Source organism: Cotesia glomerata, linkage group LG4, assembly GCF_020080835.1.
Source record: "Cotesia glomerata isolate CgM1 linkage group LG4, MPM_Cglom_v2.3, whole genome shotgun sequence".
Taxonomy (NCBI): domain Eukaryota; kingdom Metazoa; phylum Arthropoda; class Insecta; order Hymenoptera; family Braconidae; genus Cotesia; species Cotesia glomerata.
This window is the reverse complement of record NC_058161.1, coordinates 17,323,913-17,346,186: the sequence shown is the minus strand read 5'-3', so window position 1 is coordinate 17,346,186 and position 22,274 is coordinate 17,323,913. Positions and strand designations below refer to the sequence as shown.

The following is a 22,274-nucleotide window of genomic DNA, read 5'->3' as shown; positions in this document are numbered from 1 at the left end:
ATAATAGAAAGAATGGCGGCAGTGAAAAAATTAACCCACTGCAACATAATATGTTATAGATCAGAGCCAAGTGTCATAGTTGTCTCGTGAGTTAGTATTTACCCGTGGAGAACGCCTTGAGCTTGTTGCTGTTGATGCATGCGTTGCAGTGCATGACATAAATTGGTAGCTGGCATATCTGATGAAAATTACATCCGCAATGTTTTTATTTTATTTATTTATTATTCATTATTTGCGATCATTTACTACAGACACTTTCATTTTCTATTTGTTACAATTTTACATTGAAACAATTAAAAATTATAAATATTATTTAGCTATTTTGTAAAATATCTGCGAATGAATCATTAATTTTTATATTAGTAGTATTTATCTGAAAAATAAATCTGTTGACTTAAGGTGAGCAAACATTACGTCGGCGTAGTCCTTGTGCAAGGATAATATTTATATTTTGTTAGAGATTGTGTCTGGATATAATAATTCAGAAGATAGCCTTTGGCTATTGTTGCGCAACGTTAAATTAAGTCTTCACCTCAAGGCATGACCTGACTCACATTTTTAAGCTTCTATTATTTTTTTTTTTATTTTCTTTTTACGTAACAAGAGTCACTTTTGTTCTGTTTCTCTTTTGACAAAAGACGATAAATTTGAAGATTGTTTTTATCCAACCAAAAATTTCAGTGTTTAACCAAAAAATAAAGTTTTTATTAAAAAAAAAGTATCTAAAATTGTCAGTAAAATTTAATTAATGGCTTGCAAATCATCCGAGGTACTTGAAAAAATAGTCTTTCTTCAAAAATTAATGTATTTTACTAATTAATTTAATCAACAGTTGAAACTAACAAATATCTGGCGAATTCTTAACAAGATCCGCGCCGTAGTTTTTCGTATCAACATAAATTTGTGGGAATATTTTCGTCCCTTGGATCCTAACAATACAAATCTTGTATCAGGTAAATACACGGAGAAAAAAGTATTGCTATTACCACAATATAGTATAGTGATGATCACGATCCCCGCATGACTATACTTTAGATGCGCATATGCCTAATCTAGTGGATCGTGATTATGACGATCCACATGGATTCGGATATCGAGTGTCTATATTGCTATAGTTTATAGATGATTAGTTGTCTTGAATTAAATATTAATTATATTTTATTGCAGATTATAATTTTTTTGCTATATTATTGTTATTAACATGAATACAAATTCCTTTTGTAGCTTGATTAGTTAAAAATTTTTGTGTAGATTATAACAGTCAAGAATTGGGTTAGGTTTAAAAATGTTTAAATAATGACTTACAGCAGTACTATTGGAATTTATCTCATATGACTTTTTTTTTTTTTTTTACAAATATTATTATTATTAGTCTAGAAATTTGTGTTATCGAAGTATTCATTTAAAAGGGGCAAATATTTTTATCATAAGAAAAAAATTTTTTAATGGAATTTTTACTCCTTTATTACTGTACATATTTCATATAATAACATATTTTTGTATAAAACAGTATGGGATCAAATAATTTATGCTAAAAAAGACTTTTATGAAAACAAAAATTTTATTTATTTAATACAATATATAATGTACATTGTTTTTCCTTATCAACGCAGTAAAATTATATACAATAACCACGGATACAGCATTAACACAGTTAACATAGGAAGATTTATTTCTTTACTAGCCTTCAAAAATCGACACAAGTTTTTCAAGATTTCACTCGAGTAATTTATCAACAACCCAATCATCTATATCGCTATTATTATTAATTCACTAATTTATGTAATTATCACTATTTCATCACCAAAATTGTAAACAAATCCACTCATAAGTTTCAGACTTGGTTATGCGTGGTGGCGCTGAAGGCGTCGTGGATCGTGATAATCACGATCCGTTTCGCCGTAGTAAGGAAACGTTTCTTTATGATCACAATACACTGAGAAAACAGTTCATTTAAATGAAATGAGGCTCGTTAACTATAAATAAATCTCTTATTTAAATATCACAAGAAATATTTATTTGATACAAATAAATTGATTTATTTGAGACAAAGTTACAGTATATTTGAATGGAATCCAGATTTGTTTATAGTTAACAAATATTTCTTTGGTGCTAACAATGATATATTTCAACCAAATCAGATTTGTTAACTATAAATAAATGGTATGTTTGAATATACTCAAAGCAATGATTTTTAGTTTTAGGTTAGGAAAGTAGTAAAAGTAGACATATCGAACGTTTGGGGTTAAATGGGCAATTCTTTTGGAATTATTAATTATACTGAAATTAACAATAATACTATAAAGTTAGTCGACGTTTTTAATTTTTTTTTTTTTTATTAAATTAGATCTAGAACATATTTTTTTAACATTGAAATTATAATTTTTCAAGTTTTTTACGAATGAAGTTTTTTAAAAAAATTTCTTTTGTAACAATTTTTTCAATAAAAAAAATTCTAAAAATTTTTAGATGACGGCTAACTTAATTTTCATAAATTAACAGACATCTGTCAATTTTTAGGACTTTTATAATAATAAAATTATCACAAAAAAATTTTAATTAAAAAGTTCCACGTCTAAAAATTAAAAAAAAATTACAAGTGCATTAAAATATGTTTTTTATCGTTGATCTGTAATAAAAATTAAAAAAATTGACAGCTGTCTGCTAACTTCAGCATCATAATTATTAATGTCTATTATAGTTAACTATTTCAATACATATTTGTCTAAGCATATATATATATATTTTTTTTTATTTTATTTATTTCTACAAAAATTAAACAAAATACATTGTAAACTGAGTTAATTTTCATTATTTATTTTTTACAAATCACGTCGAGAAATAACAGTGGCGACCGTAGCGACACCAAGCGTAATTTACTTAAAGTGAGATTTTTTAATAGTTAACAAATCTTTATTTAAATGAAATAAATGAGTCGATTCAGTTAAATAAACCAAAACGAGGTAGTATTTGATTCAAAGTAATATATATTTGAATAAAAGAAATTTGTTAACATTAAATATATATTTTTAATTTATTTCAAATAAATCTGCGCATTTGAGCCAAACAAACTGTTTTCTCAGTGTACGTGTCTATCATAGTGAATTTTAATCAAAATTTATTATAAAAAAAAAAAAAAAAAAAAACTACGTAAGCTAGGCTACAAATATGAAATACGGCAGTAGTTAATCGAATTCTGGAACTAATAAAAGCCTGGTCTCAATACATCAATTTTTTCGGGAGTTATCGAGATTACATACAAACATCCGAACGTCTATGTAAAATGTTTTTTGAAACGTTTTTTTTTTTTTTTGAAAGTGGCAACATGAAATAATTTTTATAAACTATAAGATGGATTAATCAAAGTGTTTTCTCGATGTAAGTTTAATCATATTATTGTATAAGTGCAATAAGGTTGTGATAGAGGCATTTGAAGATCACAAAATTGCATGACTTTGACAAGTTTGAAGAAAAGCACTACCTAAACCGCTTCGCGTTATGAGGCGTGTCATTATTCCAATTTAATTATATTTATAACAGAAAGTTTAAATTTCCGATAATTGTTTCTGTGGAAAGGTTATTGCACATGTTAAGATGTTAATTTTTTTGCATGTAATGTGTATCGAAAGCTTAAACCAAAATGATGAAAATAAATTTTTCTTTTCAGAGACTAAATTCATTGCTATATTGTCTGGTCGCTTAAGAAACACACTAGGGTTATCAAACATTGAAATCACTGAATTAAGTGACTACTTCCGAACATCTAATGGCAGAATTTATTATTCCCAACTCTGCGAAGTTATCCATGATAAAGGTGTATAACTTTATTTCTAATAAAAAATTATTGTTATTACACTGATAGATGGATTTGCTTATAGTTAAAAATATTTATTAATATTTATCAAATCATTTATTAGAGACCACTTTTTAGTCCTTAACAAATATTTCTTAGTATTTAAAAAAATTTATTAATATTTAATAAATGAATATCAAATTTATTAAATACAAACAAATTTTAAATACTAAGAAATATTTGTTTAATACTAAAAAGTGCTCTCTAATAAATGATTTGTTAACTATTAACAAATATTTTTTAATACAAATAAATCCTTCTATCAGTGTAATTTACAAGCATAAATGTAAGGGTTGATTTTCATTCCAATGGTTTTGAATTTAGCGCCAGAATTTAGTCAGAAACCGTTGGTTACTGGGTTGGAGTGGGAGGATCCTTTGCACTGCAATAGGTTGAGCGAAAATGAGTCGCGGAGATTGAATCTGATAATCACACAAATTGCAGTTAATGTCAACAAAAGAAATTTGGTGTTGCGGCCGTATTTTCAAGATTATGAGCTGGTGAGTTACAAGGTCCTCAGAAAAAAAAATATATGAAATATATATGATAGGAATATATTCCATTATAAATTCAAGTGGGCAAATCTCTATATATATTAGTACCGAAAGTTCTCAATAGGTGACGCTTGCTTGCAAAAATTTCTCGCTACCACAAAGTTGCCTTAGGCTATATAGCTTCCAATTAAGGAAAAATTTATCCGTCTCACAATTTCATATATTTTACACATACATATATAGATATGCCCATTTGAATATATTTTGAGATATATCCGCATGATATATTTTTTTTTTTTCGTGGGAATGTTTTAACCTGTAGAAACACAAAGCAAATATTTAGAGACTAATGATACTTATAAGATTGCCAAAAATGAAGGAACAGTTACTGTAGCGCACTTTGGAAGAATTTTGAACCATCTAGGAATAGTATTAGCAGGAGAAGAGTTCAAATTAGTGGTTAAAAAGTTCACCAAGGATGGTTACACTATCAATTATGTAGGGTTTGTTCAGGCCGTAGATGAAGCGACGACCTGGTTGGAACGCAATGGAATGCTCAATGTTTCTGGGGTAAGTAAATTTTACTCGTTTAGGAAAAAAATATCTGTTTTATTACTTGACAATATTTATTTTGTTAAGTTGAATTTAACGACATATGATGCGAAGCATTAGAGAGTGTTTTACGATTGAAAAATTTTTTTCGCCTCATTTCGGAAACTATTTTTATTATTATATACCCTTGTCAGTTCACGGAATTAACATATTTTGCATGCTATTATCAAGATTATTTGGCGGAGAATGATTCTATACTTTTTTAAAATTTATTTAGTGCAACAGAAACGGAAAAATACCATCAAAATAGTTTAAGAACCTTTCCCGTCTGTCAAGTATAAAAATTGTAAACACTGTAACTCCACTGTTAAAATCTGATTTCTTTTTTGTTGATACTTTAAAAAACGATCTGATATTATTTATTCTTAAAAAAGTATTCAATCATATATTTCCCTGTCTAAATAAAATTTTTTATTAGTTTAGAGTGTAAATATTCTTGTTGTAAGATAAACTTAAAAAAATTCAAGAAATGGGCTTAAAAATAGGGAAACTATGTTTGGATTAGAAAAAAAAAATATTTAATCAATTTTTCAAGTACAGTCGACTCTCGATAATTTGACACTCGTTAATTTTAATCTCTCGATAATTTGAAAATTTTTTCCGGTCCCTTGAAAAATACTCGATAAATTGAATAAAATCAATGATAATTGGTCCCTTCGGTAATTTGAAGTTGAAAAAATATTATCTTGCTCGCCAACATGCGATAATTTGAAATCTGGGCTTCCCTACTTTATAATTTGAAGCGTTTATCATGCACATACCTGTCGTATGTTTACATACATGCACAGACCTGCCAATTGTTTACATAAATGAAATATGAGTAAGTTCGCATTCCAGTCTTCTTTGAAATGTTAATGAGTCACGTTAATGTTTGATTTGTGCTATTAAAATGAATCTAAGAAAGAACAAATGTCTTTCCATAAGTGAAAAAAAGCGTGTGATTCAAGCTGTGGAGGATGAACAATTTAAAAAAGATGTTGCTAAACAGTTTGGTATTTTACCGTCGACATTGTCAATGATTTTGAAGAAGAAAGATTACATTACGGGAAGTGCCTAAATTGCGAGTAGAAAAAGACCACGCCAGGGAGAATTTCCTCGTCTTGTAGAGTGCTTGATTAAGTGGATTCATCAGTGTAGAGTACGTATGATCACATATGTTTGTTTAATGGCATATATGATCATTAAAGTCACATGTGATGTCATGTGTAATCATATAACCTTATAGATGATGTCGAACAATGATCAAATATGATTCGTAATAAAGTATAATTATGTTTTGTGCCATATATGAATTTTCAAGACACATGATTTGATCATATATGTTTGTATGATGTCATATATGATCATATAAGTCACATAAGATGTCAAAGGACATCATATAAGCTTATTGATGATGTGAAACAATAATCACATGTGTTTAAGTACGATGCAATATATGAATTTTTAAGACATATGATCACATATGTTTGTTTGATGTCATATATGATCGTTAAAGTCACATGTGATGTCATGTGTAATCATATAAACTTATAGATTATGTCAAACAATGATCAAATATGATTCGTAATAAAGTATGATTATGTTTCATGCCATATATGAATTTTCAAGACACATGATTCGATTACATATGTTTGTGTGATGTCATATATGATTGTATAGGTCATATATGATTGTATAGGTCACATATGATGTCAAAGGTCATCATCCTATATACTAAAATTGATGGTAGAATGAAGTTAGCTTAGTATCGAAAACATGGACCCTGATTCCTTATTGGTTCAAGATTAGAGCGCGCGCGTGTGCGCGCAATTTGAATTTCTAGTATAAGCTTATAGATGATGTCAAACAATAATCACACGTGTTTAACTATGATGTAATATATGAATTTTTAAGACGTATGATCACATATGTTTGTATGATGTCATATATGATCGTTAAAGTCACATGTGATGTCATGTGTAATCATATAACCTTATAGATGATGTCAAACAATGATCAAATATGATTCGTAGTAAAGTATGATTATGTTTCATGCCATATATAAATTTTCAAGACACATGATTTGATCATATATGTTTGTATGATGTCATATATGATCGTATAAGCCACATATGATGTCGAATATAGGCATGAAACCATGTTGAAGGCATGAAACCATGTTGAAAAGGAGAGACAATAGGCTGAAACTTGTCAAAGACAACTTCATATATACACATTTCCAAAACTTTCGAGAAGGAGAATAACATCGCTATTGGTCTCGATACAGTAACATCAGTTAGATTGCCGGTCTTAGGTAAGGGGCACACCTTTGCCTGCTTCCATATATTAGGAAAAGTTCCATGTTTAATTGACAGTTGAATAATAACTGTTAGAGGAGTACTAAAAGCCTCAGCACAGTCGCGCACTACACAACAAGGAATACCATCAGTCTCAGCAGACCACTTTTTTGGCAATTTTTTGCAGTACCGAACTATATCTATTCTAGCTTATTGAGCTGTTGATGAATCAAAGCTTATTGATGATGTGAAACAATAATCGCATGTGTTTAAGTACGATGCAATAAATGAATTTTTAAGACACATGATTACATATATTTGTATGATGTCATGTGTAATCATATAAGTTTATAGATGATGTTAAACAATGATCACATATGGTGTCATATGAATTTTTGAGTCATATAATATGTTACATGATGAAACTTATGGTCACCTATGATGTTAAGTATGACCATTTTAGTCATATTTAATTATGATATCATGTACAATTAATAAAGTTTATGCACAACATCATATAATTTGTTGGTATGATGATCACATGTGACAAAATATGATGTCGGAATTTTTAGGAACTCATGGACCAATTTCCCGGAAGAATAATAACAGCAGAGCTACCAAAATTACCCCGTCCAGAAATCGGTGTTAAAAACCCACACGAAATATTTGGCAAGCAATCGATTTTCCACCCGGCGTTTGAAAAACAAAAACAGAGTATGTCCGTACAGGAAACTATGATGAGAATTCAAAAAAAGGTTCTTGAACGTCGGCTGCGAGTTCGCGAATTTTTTCAAGTAAGAATTCAAAATTAAAAAAAAAACGAAAAAAATAAGCTCCTTGTCAATTTTTCAGCACTTCGATGTTTTCAATTCCGGTAGAGTAACTAATTCGCAATTTCATCGTGGGCTGGACTCACTCCTGAAATCTTCTGGTGGCTTTTACTTGTCCGAAAACGAGATTAAAAATTTGATCATCCAGTACTCAGATCCAAACGATCCCAGTCATGTTCTTTGGCGAGTGTTTGAAGACGATGTCAATCACGTGTTTACGATTAATGAATTGGAAAAATTACCGCTGCTGCAAGTTAATTTTCCGCCACCGGAGATTGAGGAGTTGCCGAAGCGCGGGGCCAAAAATTGGCAGGTTGTTAGCTCTGAAGCAAGAGATTTGTGTGAAGAAACTTTGATGGGAATACGCAGGAAAATTCAAGAGAGGCAGATTTATTTAAAACAGTTTTTTAATGATTATGATAAGTATGTCTTCAGAGATTAATTATCTGTTTTGATAGTTTGATTATTAATTTCTGATATTTCAAAGGCTAAATCATGGGTACGTTTCAAGAAATCAGTTGAGGCAAGTTTTAACCACAGCAACGATCCTTGTGTCACCTGAAGAAATTTTTGCACTTGAACAAAGGTAAGACAACAGCAACAATTATAATTTCTTTGATAATAATTAATTCTGCTTAAGATACAACGACGAACTGGGATTCAACTACGCATCGTTCTTAAAAGACTTGGATTCAAAAACAGTAGAAGCCCCGTTATATGGAAAAATGCTCGAAGAAATGAAGCAGCTTAATTCAGAATCACCGAAAATAGACCCGTCGGTTGATGACAAAGATATCGTTCAAATTATCGCTAAAATAAAAGCGAAAGTAGTTAGAGAACGGATTACGGTAATGTCTAAAAGTGGTTCAAAATTAATATTAACACACTAATTATTTTTTTCGAAGCTTTGTAATATCTCAGCTTTAAAAGTTAGTGGAATCTTTCTCAAATTAGTGTTATTTCTTTAATTAATAGATCTTAGAGTTTTTCCGACAACACGATCCTCGAAATGAGCAGGTGATAACACGTAGCAATTTTAGGAGAAGTCTTGATCAATTAAAGTGCAATTTGAATCTTTATGAAGTCGAAACATTGATTGATTATTTCAAATCACCTTTGAGGTTTTTATTATTGTTATTAATGTTAATATTAACATAGTGAAAACCGTTTATAATGACATTGAAGGGGCCTCCTGTTAATGGTCGTTATAGCCGACAGTCGTTATAAGTAAAAATTAGCAATGCATGGATTATATTCGAAAACAAAAATTCACGGATTAAATTAAATAACAATACTTGATGAAAGTTTATTTAACATTTATTAAACTTCACATAAATTAATTTATTAAACATTTTAATAAAATGGTTTTTAATAAAACCACATATAAATTTCAGTACTACATTTAATAATATAGATTTAATAACATAATTATTTTTTAAAATAATCAGTTATTTTGTTGGAGAATTATTTTAAGATTGTAACGAAATTGTTTTCTACAACTTGTAAGACCATTAACTAAAATGAAAATTGTGATTCTCATTTATTTAAAGCTGCAAAAGAATTTGATGACATCATAAGTATATTTACTGCAAAACGAATGAAATTATTTATCAAACGCTATAACCAATGCATTTAACTATGAGTTTACTACTATAAGTACTGTAAATTCGGTTGCTATAAACGATTTTTCGCTATAAGCAATCTTGTTATAAGCGGTTTTCGACTTGAAAATTTTATATGTAATGGAGACGGGACTTAAAAATTTCGTCGTAATAACCGGCACGTCGCTTTAAGCGAAGTCGCTGTAAACGGTTTTGACTGTATTAAATTTTTTTAATTTAATTAATTAATTGATATTAATAAATTAATATTAATTAATTAATTGATATCAATAAATTAATATTAATTAATTAATTGATATTAATAAATTAATATTAATTAATTAATTGATATTAATAAATTAATATTAATTAATTAATTATTAGTAATTAATTAATTATTAATGATTAGTAATTAATTAATTATTAATGATTAGTAATTAATTAATTATTAATTATTAGTAATTAATTAATTATTAATTATTAGTAATTAATTAATATTAATGTTATAAATAGCACTATCATCAATATAATTATCAGTGTCATGATGAATATCACTATAATTAATATTATTGTTGATGGTATGATGAATATCACTGTAATTAATATTATTGTTGATGACATAATGAATATCAGTGTAATTAATATTATTTTTGATGACATGATGAATATCGGTGTAACTAATATTATTGTTAATGTCATTATGAATATTCATATTATCAATATTATTATAATTCTCAAATCCATCATGAATATCACCATTATCAATATCATTATTGATGTCATGGTAAATGTCATTATCATTAATATCGTTCTAAATTTTTTAATTCATGATGAATATCCCCATTATCAATGCTATTGTAAGTGTTGTCATCAATATCATCATAATTTATATCACTATAAATGTCATAATTTATGATCCATATCAGCATATCACTATCATTAGAGTCATTATAAAAAGAATTATAAATAATCATTATCATTATGAATTTTATCATTAATGTCATAATTGATATTACTACCATTAATTACAATAATAAAGTCATTATGAATATCATTATCATCAATGGTATTATCAATGTCATGATGAAAATTACTATCATCAATATTATTATTGTTAACTTCAAAATGAATGTCATTATCAATGTTTTGATGAATATCACCATTATCATGTTATCATCAATGGCATGATCGATATTATTACTAATAAATTAAAAAATAAACTCATCATGAATATGACATTATCATCAATAATATTACTCTCTGTCATAATAAATATCACTATCATCAATATCATTATTGTCATTTTCAAAGTCAATGTCATTATTAATATCATGATGAATATTGTCACAGGGTTTTTATTCCCTGTGTGCGTCCCTCCCTGCGCCTAAATTTGGCAACAGATCCACACTCGGTGTGTCTCTGAATTTATTATTTTATATTTATTTATTAATTTATTTATTGAATTTAATATTATTAGTGTTATTTATATTTGAAATTTCTAATATTATGGTTATTAATTTAAGAATTAATTTTATCTTTATTTCAGACATTTATAATGAATTATTTATAATTTATTATTATTATTATTATTTGTGTGCATTGCCGTAAATCATTGTCATATAGTACCTAATTTTACTATGAGTGATAAATCATAGCCTTTACTCGCACGGGTGAGGCCCTTGTTGTCGAACACGAGGCCTCAAACGGTTTACGGTGACAAAAATTGAGCAGACACGCGGTGGCCCGCTTGGTGTGAGGTATACACGCGGGACCTCCGCTATTGTAAGGAGTGTGGATTTGGTGCCTTGGGTTGAGTTTCCTTTTTGGTGAGTACTCACAAGTTGAGATCGATTAATATCCGCACACCGCTGTCTCCTGGCTTAAATAATTTATTCTTTTATTGTTTAACTAAATTCACTATCGATTTATCGGGTCGACCCCGTAGCGAGTAAGGGTTATTTTAAGGGAATACTTATACCTATCCCGAAAGCCTCGTGTGGGTCCCTGAAATGGCCAGCAATTACTAATTAAAGCATTACACTTACATTAATTATTATTACGTTTGTAAATAATATTGAAAAGCTAATATCTAAAATTATCGTTTATATTGGTTTAATTGTTTGAAATCTATTATAAAGTTCTATAAAGGATTTAATTTGTTATTTGGAAAGAAGATTTAGTTTTAAGTAATACCGTTTATAAATAAATAATTTATTTTTATTAATATTTACCAATTAAACAATGATTTATTTTATGTAAGTTAATTCCCGGATTCTTTTCCTATGACTCATCTTCCTAGTTCAATTCGTTAATATAAAATATTATTTTATAATTAATTATTTATTATTTCTAATTGTAAATTCTATCTTGACCTTGACTTTAGTTATTTTGAGATTTACCTTTTCATTCGCATTAGTTTAAATCGTTAATTGATTGTCCGGCGCGGCCCCTGGAATTTTTATTATTTTTGGTAATTTTTGGATAAAATTATCTGGCGTCCAAATGTGCACTAACCCAGCCTGAGGGGTTTCCGGGTTAATTTTATTATATATTTAAAGGGCGAGCGTAAAATACCCTACCCAGCCGATATCTCCGCCATCGGTCGAATTTAGTTAAATTTTGGGGAAAAGTATTATTACAATATCGCTACGATAAATATCATTGTTAATGTTGTGATGAATATCCCTATCATAAATATTATTATTATCAAGATCATTATCAATTTCTTCATAAATATCATCATTATCATATCATCATCAATGTCATGATCAATATCACCACAATAAATATCATTGTTAATGTTGTGATAAATATCCCTATTATCAATATTATTATCATCAATTTCATAATAAATATCATTATTATAATCTCATCATCAATGTCATGATGAATATCACATTCATTAATGTCGTCATTATTACAATTATTAAATCATAATAAACATCTATTTATTAATAGGTCAGATTACGTCGATTATGTGAGATTTAGTAACACAATCGAAGAGGCAATAACAATTGGCTTTTTAGAAAAATCTCCATTACTCTTTCCCTTGCAATACATACCCTCAGAATCTTGTCCAGAGTCATTTCTCAATTACGAAGAACGTCTTGTAATTGCAAGGGTCTTAGATCGGCTAATCACAGAGTACAATCCGAACTTGGAAGATCTTTTCAAGGTATGTTCCCCATTAATCATTTTGTCTATTGTTCGGAAAGAATCATCATAATTTCTGTTTCAATTTTCTTTGCAATATAAAATTATCTTTTTTTTTTCTTATTAATAGGATTTCGATAAATGCAACAGTGGAACTGTCGATAAAGAACAATTGATAAAAGTATTATCAGTCCGTAATTTATTGCGCCTACTAAATCCCAGGGAATTAAATACTTTGTACAAGTGCTTCATCGTTCAACGCAATAACAATTATCTAATGGACTACAGGAAATTCTTACGGACTTTAGATACTTTAAAGTCCAATAAAAAATATTTGCCGTTTTAAAAAATTTTCCGGATTTTAATTTTTTTCTTTTTTTGATAAAATTTTTTAACTTAAGTTGATTATTCATGAGTTATGAGATTTGTTTTGTAGAATTGATTTCAGGACCCGATCTTTGGATAGACAAGGCCACTATACCCAAAAAGAAAAAATTATATTTATACATGGGTACTTTTTTAAACACTTCACCTTTGAACTGTAACTATCTTTTTATATTTTTTTGTCGATGAGTAATTTAAACTGGATGTTTATAACAATCGGGTATAAATAGTCGTAGTTGAAGATAAGTTGGTCATTAAAGTAATAGCTGTCCATTTGAGCAGATCGCCACCTTAAACTACCCAAAACTTCTACGTAAGTATAAATTATAAACAAATTTTTTATTATTTTCTAACATTATTGTAATATAAATTTTAATTAGCTTTAATAAGTCTTACATGCCAAATTACTCATAAATGTTCCAAAAAAATTTATTTTAAATTCAACTTTGTAAATATTAAATATACTTTTCGAAAATTTTGACTTTTATAACATGAAATAAAATTTTTAAAACGGTTATTTTGTTTTTAAGTTAAGTCTTATCGATGAATCCGGTTGTTAAAGGTTAAAAATAATAAACTATTTTTATTAATTTAAACAATTATCATTAGTACGTTTAAATGAAATAACTTTTTATAAACCAATCTTTAGGAATTTTTAATGGATAAATAAGTATTGAGAAATTCTTATTGTAGAAATAAAAAAAATATCGATGTAATTTTTGCCTTAGTTGTCTGATGGCCATATCTAATATTTAATATTAATTTTTGTAGCTTAAATAAAAATATAAGCAATATTTTTAGGATTTTTTCTTTATTTTGACTCTTAAGGCCATCGAAATGTATAATTTCAGACAAATGTTTTATTGGACTTGAGATTTTTTTATTTTTCAGCTTAGAATTTTTTTTATTCGCCCTTTCGGCATTTTTAGCACGATATATTTATTATTTGAATTAATAAAGAATAATTATTTAAATATGTTGACTTTAAATTGACACCAATCATTAGATGGCATATTTTTCTTTGCTACTTTGGATATTGGGTTAATTATAACTAAGGTAAAGTACCCAGTAGTTGAACCGGTTTCAAAGTAAAACGTATTTGACCCTACTTTTAAGGGTAATATAAAGACGTAATTATTAGTTCAAATAAGTGATTTTCATGAAAATATAAACAATTTTGAATTGATTGAAGTGCAAAATAACGCAGACAATTGAATATTTATATTTTGACAACGTTTTTAAGATATACTATGAAAGGAGTAGTAGTTGAACAATCAATTCTGACAAGCCGCAGTAGTTGAACACTTCGGGAGCAGTAGTTGAACCAATAAAATATATGGCAATAGGCACACTAAAAATTTTCAACGTTTTATTGAAATATTCAAAGATTTATAACATATTATTGAATAATATTAAAAATAATACTGTCAATATTTAATATGTTCATTTAAAAATGAGAAATATTTGTATTTAATTTTTTAATTACATTTTTTATTAATGACAGAGCAAATTTTCAATTATCAATAGAAAAAAATCAATTTAAAACGTTCAATCATTTTTAACTACCTAATTTTTAGCTATAAAACTTTTTCAATTTGCAGTAATTAATACAAATCACAATGAGATCTCTAGTTTATAAATCTATTAGAGGTTAGAGTGCTGTTAAAATTATACGGCTTTAGCTTGTTCAATTTCTGGGTACCGGTTTGAAAATTGGGAAGTATAGTTAGACGCTAAAATTTAATATAAAAATTATATTTTATGTCTTTGCAAAAAATATATGTTATTTAGAAAAGACTATTTCATTAGATAGTACAATTTTTTTTACTTACAATGATGATATACCGTTTTTTTTTTTACTGATTGTTAGGTTTACGATTTAGTACCTTTTTCATGAAAAAAATAGCATCTATCGGCGCGATTCTCGACATGTGAACTTTTAAGTTAATAAAAATCTGGAAAACGGTTGACCCTAAATGCTATCCCTGCAACTTCCCGCTAATTCCATATCTAAGCGCTTAAAATTGCACTTATGACGTTTTTGTGCTCTTCGAGCTCAAAAATATAATTCGTATGTTACTTCGAGCTCTCCAAACTCATAGAGAGCTGTTCTAAGCTTTTGAGCTCTTCGAGCTCAAAAGTCTGATAGAAGTTTAATAAAACAGTATTTTTTGAATTTTTAAACTGCAATAATTTCTAAATGAATGAACTAATTTTCACGTGGTTGGCAGTATTCCACGCAGTATTTTAAATTCTATAATATACTTTTAAACACGAACTGAATGAACCGCAAATCTTAGAGAAATTTGAAAAATTCACTTTTTCCAATTTTTTTCGACAACGATAACTCACGAATGAATTAACCGATTTTGACGGGACTGGTGGCAATCGACGTGGTTTTTTAAACTAAAGAGCTGATTAGTTTTTGAAATTGATCGGTGATGCCGTTTAGAAGTCATTACAAAAAAACGATTTTTCCAAAATTCATTTTTGAGATTTCTTAAAATCTAGGGAACCGAATCGATTCAAATTTTCACAAAATTTAATGGCAATGATACTCTTTGGATTACCACCTATTTCGACCCGATCGACCGAGCCGTTCAAAAGTTATAAGAGGTTTACACACACACACACACACACACACACACACACACACACACACACACACACACACACACACACACACACACACACACATACATACATACATACATACATACATACAGCCGTACGGACACCATCGCGGGAATATTCAGGGAAGCTTCCTGTGACCTTGAAACCTCGAGATCTGATGAAAACTCAATTTTCGCAAAACGGGGTAAAACCAATAACTTCCCGATTTTTGAAAATTTTCAATTTTCTTAGCGGGAAGTTAAAAATATAATTGTTTTGATTTATAATTGAAAAAACTTACAGAAATCAATTACTGTATCATTTAATAATTATAAGATGCACGTATAACTCATCATGAATATACAGATTTTGTATTATAACAATTCGAATAGTCTGTTCAAGTACTGGTCCCATTTTTATAAGTGTTAAAGTACTGGGTACTTTACGTTAGGGGCTTTTACCTTATATTGACTTTAAATTGACACCAATCATTCAATAGCATCTTTTTCTTTGCCACTTTTGATATTGGAGTTATTATGACTGTCGGGGTGGTACTTATAATTCATATTCGATGGAAACTCTGTTTTCCTACGCAAACATCGGTCGAAAATCTGACATACTATTTTATCGACTCATTGTATTCATTTCTTACCATCTTACGGCAAACTGACCATACTAGCCTAAGATAAATTACCAACATAGTTGATGTTACCCGGAGACGATAAAAAAACTAACTTTCTTATCTAAACCCGGTAAAAATTTTAATACAATAAAAATTTAAGGAAATATGAAATGAAATTTTAAAAAATAAAATAATTTTTTTTTTTGTCATATTTGATTGAAATAATTTATGAAAATTTTATTAAATTATTGAGTAGACAGGTAATAACTTTTCTTAGAAATTTCCATAATCGATAAAATATATTATTCATGAAATTTCAATGAATTTAATGGGAAAAGCGATACTCAAATGATGTAAATACGAAAATTAATTGGGTTGAATTTTGAAATTTCATTTACTCTGGAGTGGCCTGAAGGACTTTTATCACTCTAATATAATAAATTTAAGTCGTGTGGGCAGAAAAAAGGAGAGGAGAGGATCAAACAGGATAAGCTGACTCAAGAGTTAACAAAGTTAAGAGTCATGGATTAATAGCTGAAGAATAACTAAATCTTCAAACTAAAACTAAAGCAAAGAATAATAAGAAAAATCGCGATAGCAGTCTTTGAGCTTCGGCTTAAATGTTAAAAAGGTCAAGTGTTAGCTGAATCTTGACCTACATCGATGACTCCTTCTGGGAGGACTTGTGACGCTGGTATTTTTTTTATTAAATAAAGATCAATGATGATAATTTTATTTTACTTTATTTTAAGAAGGAGAAATTGATCTGCTCTTATTTTATTCAATTTATGCCGCTCATACCGCTTCTTATTTTGACGTGCACTTTTTATCGAGGAAAAAAAATGTTGAGGATTTTTTTAATTTATTTCTTCTGAACTGACTTTAGAAAAAAAATTTTGAAAATATTTTTTATCGATCTCAAAAATAAAAAATCGCAATGCGGACATTAAATAAATGGCTATAACTTTTGAAATATTGGGTTTTGAAAAAAATTATAAAAGATCAAAGTTGTAGCTTCTAAAATTTACTACGGAAGACATTTGTCTACTTATGGTCTATTTTTATTATTTACAAAGTTATCACATTAAATATTATTCGTATAGTGAGAAGTAAAAAATTATGATCTATCTGTATATAAACATGATCATAGCTCCTAAAATATGGATTTTAAGGTAAAATCATAAGCAACCAAAGTTGTAGCTTACAAAATTTCCTACACAGAAAAAGAGGTTCACTTGAACCAAGAAAATAATTTTTTTTCCTAATTATTTTTTTAAGCGAAAAAAAAATTTTTTTTTTATACAAGAAATTTTACTCATTACAACTAAATTAATTCTCTTGCTTTAAGAAATACGTATCTTGATCCAAGAAAATTTATTTGAGTCAAGAAAATCTTGTTGTTTTGAGAAACTTCAGCCTCTTGCTCCAAAAAATTTAGTTCTTGATAGAAGTAAATTTTCTTGTCTTGAGAAAATTTCTCTCTTGCTCCAAAAAATTAAATTTAAAGATAGAAGTGAATTTTCATTAATATTTTTATTGATTAACATGTCAAATGGGAAAATCAAATAATATCGAATCATTTTTTTTTCATTTAATATGTATAATTGCACCCTAAAATAATATAAAATGGGTATCAAATATTCAAGAGAAAAATTTTCTCAAGATGAGAAAATTTTTTTCTCAGCTGAAGTAAATGGCGCTGCTTTCCTAGAGTATCTAAAAATCTTGATCAAATATAAAAATTTTTTGTATCAAGTATTTACGATAATTTGAATTAAGAAAAAATTACTTCCACCAAGAATAGAATTTCAAGAAAAATTTTAACTTCGGCCAACACAACTTCAGTCTTCCTTCAGGCATCCGAAAATTTTCTTGAGCCAAGAATTTTGTTTTCCAGTCAAGAAATTTTTCTTTCTTTGTATAAAAAATGTCCATAATTCCTAAAATATAAATTTTATAAAAAAAATTATAAATAATTAAAATTTCAGCTTACAAAATTTCCTACAAAAAATGTTTTACACTGACGACCTATCTCAACAATAGAAGGAAAAACCTTGAAGCCTAGAATCATTGATGAGATTAATTTTTATGAATTCTTTCCGGTGTAAATGAAATAAAAGATAATTAAAATAAATAGAACAGTATTTAAATATAGCTCTTAAGATATTATCAAATCACTATTTTAATAATTTTAAGTCTCACAGTAAACTAGATAACAATCATTTTTATAACAACTGAGGTTACGACAGATATAAAAGACTTGTTCGTATTTATCTTTCATTCAGAAGTGCAAGCATTGCTTTAGCAATTACTCGGCACGTAACAAGTAATGAAACTTAATTTTTACGAATTACCAAAGAAATACAAAGACGATTAGAAATTTGAAATAGAAATCGATTTTCAGTCTAAAGATGAAGCTGTTATTGACATTCACTCTCGTGATTGCAATTGCTTATGCGCATATTGAAGAAGATCACAGCCGTCATCCGGACTGCCAAGTTCCGGCTTGTCCCAGCGACGATCATGGAAACCGAACGTACCCACTGGATTGCACTAAATATGTCTCATGTTCTACCGGACGCCCTATCGTCGAAGAATGCCCCTTGGGATACAAATATAATAAGGTATTTATATACAACAAATGATAATAATGTCTGTCATATTGATTTTCATGATATTGATGTCGATAGTGATATTCATTATATTTTTAGTGATATTGACAGTGATATTCATAATAGTTGTATTGATATTAATAGTGATATTCATGATATTCTTATTAATATTGATAATGGTATTTATAATATTGATGATGATATTCAAGATATTTATATTGATAATGATAATAGCAATATTGATATACATATTAATAAAGATAGCCAGAATCATAATGATATTCGTGATATTTTTATTGATATTGATAATAATGTTCATGATATTGATATTAATAATGATATTTACGATATTCATGTAAATATCAATAGAGATAGAATGATATATTTATGATATTTTTATCGATATTTGTAATGATATTTATGATATTGTTATTATAAGTGATATCCAAAATATTGATGTTGGAAAAAATATTCATTGCATTGATATTGATGGTGATATTTTTGATTTTGGTATTGATATTGATAACGATATTTATAATATTTATATTGATACTGATATTTACGATATTGATATAAATATTAAAGAAGATAGCCAGAATGATATATATTCATGATATTTTTAATAATATTGATAATGATATTCATAATTTTTTTGTTGATACTGATGACGATATTCATGATATTATTATTATAAGTGATATTCAAAATATTGATGTTGAAAAAAATATTCATTGCACTTATATTAATAGTGATATTTTAGGTATATTTATTAATATTGATAACGATATTCATGATGATTACATTAATAATGATATTCATAATATTGAAATAAAAAATGATATTCAAGGTATTGATGTTGAAAATAATATTTATTACATGAATATTGATAAAAATATTTTTTTACGTTCTTATTGATATTGATAACGATGCTAATATTGATATCGATCATATTCGTGATATTTAAATTGACAATGATATTCATCATAATAATAATATACACATACTGATAACGATATTAAAAATACAAACAACGATAACAGTAAAGTATTAAAATAAAACCGTCATAATCTGAAGTCTAAAATAATTAATCAATTTCACAGGAGGCAAGAAAATGCGAATCAAGCATCGGCGGTGCTGGTCAAGGCTGTCTTGCATGCTGGATAAAGCCCCCCGAGGGCCTCTAAAGACTATTTTCAACACATATTTATACCATTTCTCAAAAAATTTTCAACATGTAATGAAAATCATATTACCCAAATAAATTGATGATTTATTTCTACCCACCGTTTTTTTTTTTCCATTTTTTCAATTCACCAGCAATTAGAGTCTAATAGAGTAATAGTTTAACGACATTGTCATTGTCATGCCGAGGACGCGACCCTCCATCTGAATATCACTAGGTCACTCAGTAGGCACGCTACGATCATCACGCATCAATGAAGAAGAACAACACTAAACAACAACTATAACCGACGGTATCTGGATACGCACGTGCCGGATTTCACGATTATGATTGTGAGGGTGCTTCACCTGACACGTGTCAATAATTATTTTTCAGTTCACGTACAAGTAAACTTGACTTCTTGACACTGGAAATAATTATCCCCAGACTTCCCATTGACTTTCAAATCCCTTGCAAAAGTTTTCGGTCTGCTATTCTATGGAATTCTTAAAAAAATTTACCAAAAACTCAAACTTTTACCTTAAAAATGACTTTTTTGGTACTGCTCATTGACCGAATGACACCGTGAGCCAGAAACTTCCAGTGAAAGAGCAATTCCATACCCCAGAAAGATATTCCAAGCTAGCAGCATCTTAACTACTTTCATGATTCAATTTTAAATCACCGGTTCCTCCGTTGAGCATGATAACTTTGTTGTTTATTGATCGAATTCTACCTTGCCGTGCTTGAACCTTTAGATTGCTCATTTCCATCCTCCTTTTGGAGGATTAAGAATAGAACAAAATGCCAGAAGCTATAAGCCAAAAATCAACTTTGACATTCAATTGCAATGTACTTAGATCTGGTCCAACCAAAACTGCTCCTAAAACTGGAAAATGGTTATCAAAGATATGGGTCAGTGTTAAGACACAATAAGTTCCCTTGAGGCCGTTTCTGATAACCACTTGGCATCTGTGGACGCAGTTTGGTGTTAATCTGAGAAGTGAATGGGTGAAAATATGAGAAAAATGCATGGTTAGCAAACTATCTATTAATTTAAGTAACTATTGATAGGTAGCTATATGAACTAAGTTTTATTTTTTCAATAGTAGTCTACTATTAAGACTGATTTACCGATTTAAAAGCTAATGATACAACTTGTAGAAGAGTTTTCAAGCTTCTGAATATAATTTTGATAAATTTTTTGAAACATAAGGAGTAGGGTGCATCAAAATTTAATCTTTAGAAGCAACCTTTTAAAATTGGAATTTTGAGTTCCGCTTTAAGCAGAAGTTAGGTTTGGGCATTTCCTGAGATATTTTGATGTGTCAGGATTTATTTGATTCTCACATAAATGTTTAATAGGAGTTTTGTTGAAGCAATTTTTTTGGAATTAAAAAATTTCAAAATTTGGCCAAACAAAACTCCTGTTAAAAAATTCTGTGAATATCAAATAAATTGTGACACACCAAAATATATCAGGAAATGCCCAAATACAGCTCCTGTTAAAAGCAAAACTCAAAATTTCAATTTTAAAAGGTTGCTTTCGAAGATTAAATTTTGACGCACCCTAATAGGGAGCTTACTTATGACAATTTTAAAATTGACGCCCAATGGAAGTCTTCGATTGTTACTTTTTCTATAGTAGTTCAGATTTAAGAATGATTTATCAATTTTGTAGCTCAGATACAACTTGTAGCAGAGTTTTCAAGTTTTTGAACGAAATTGTGACCAATTTTTTGGCTAGTAAGGCGCTAAATTATGAAAACTTAAAAATTGGCACCCAATTTAGGGCTTTAATCGTTATTTTTTAACAGTAGCTTACTATTAAAACTTATTGACCGATTCGGAAGCTACACTGAGAGCAAATTGCATAGTTAGCTGAATTATAACGTCACATGTATAAAAATATAGTTTTCTGAAATTTTTTTTGTAATTACTCGAACTATGTATTAGTTTGATTAACTATCGATAAATAGTTATATAGACTGTAGTTTATTTTTTCAATAGTAGTTTACTATTAAAACTAATTTATCGATTTGGAAGCTAATGATACAACTTG

At 28.4% G+C, this 22,274-nt stretch overlaps 1 protein-coding gene across 1 annotated transcript; it reads left to right on the top strand.

The window, feature by feature from the left end:
- Nucleotides 1-748: 748 nt before the first annotated feature.
- LOC123263906 lies at nt 749-20,329 on the top strand. Its single transcript, XM_044726952.1, has 14 exons — nt 749-769; nt 833-953; nt 3,668-3,814; nt 4,178-4,353; nt 4,711-4,917; nt 7,808-8,029; nt 8,088-8,488; nt 8,553-8,651; nt 8,706-8,913; nt 9,041-9,186; nt 12,625-12,841; nt 12,950-13,516; nt 18,843-19,062; nt 20,151-20,329. The coding sequence occupies exons 1-12, from the start codon at nt 749-751 to the stop codon at nt 13,163-13,165; spliced, it is 2,181 nt and encodes a 726-aa protein (XP_044582887.1). The 3' UTR covers nt 13,166-13,516; nt 18,843-19,062; nt 20,151-20,329.
- Nucleotides 20,330-22,274: the final 1,945 nt, after the last annotated feature.

Coding starts and splice junctions, on each gene's coding strand:
- LOC123263906 (XM_044726952.1), top strand. CDS start 749: ATGGCTTGCAAATCATCCGAG. Junction 8,914..9,040: donor TAGTTAGAGAACGGATTACG/GTAATGTCTAAA, acceptor TTTAATTAATAG/ATCTTAGAGTTTTTCCGACA. Junction 9,187..12,624: donor TATTTCAAATCACCTTTGAG/GTTTTTATTATT, acceptor ATTTATTAATAG/GTCAGATTACGTCGATTATG.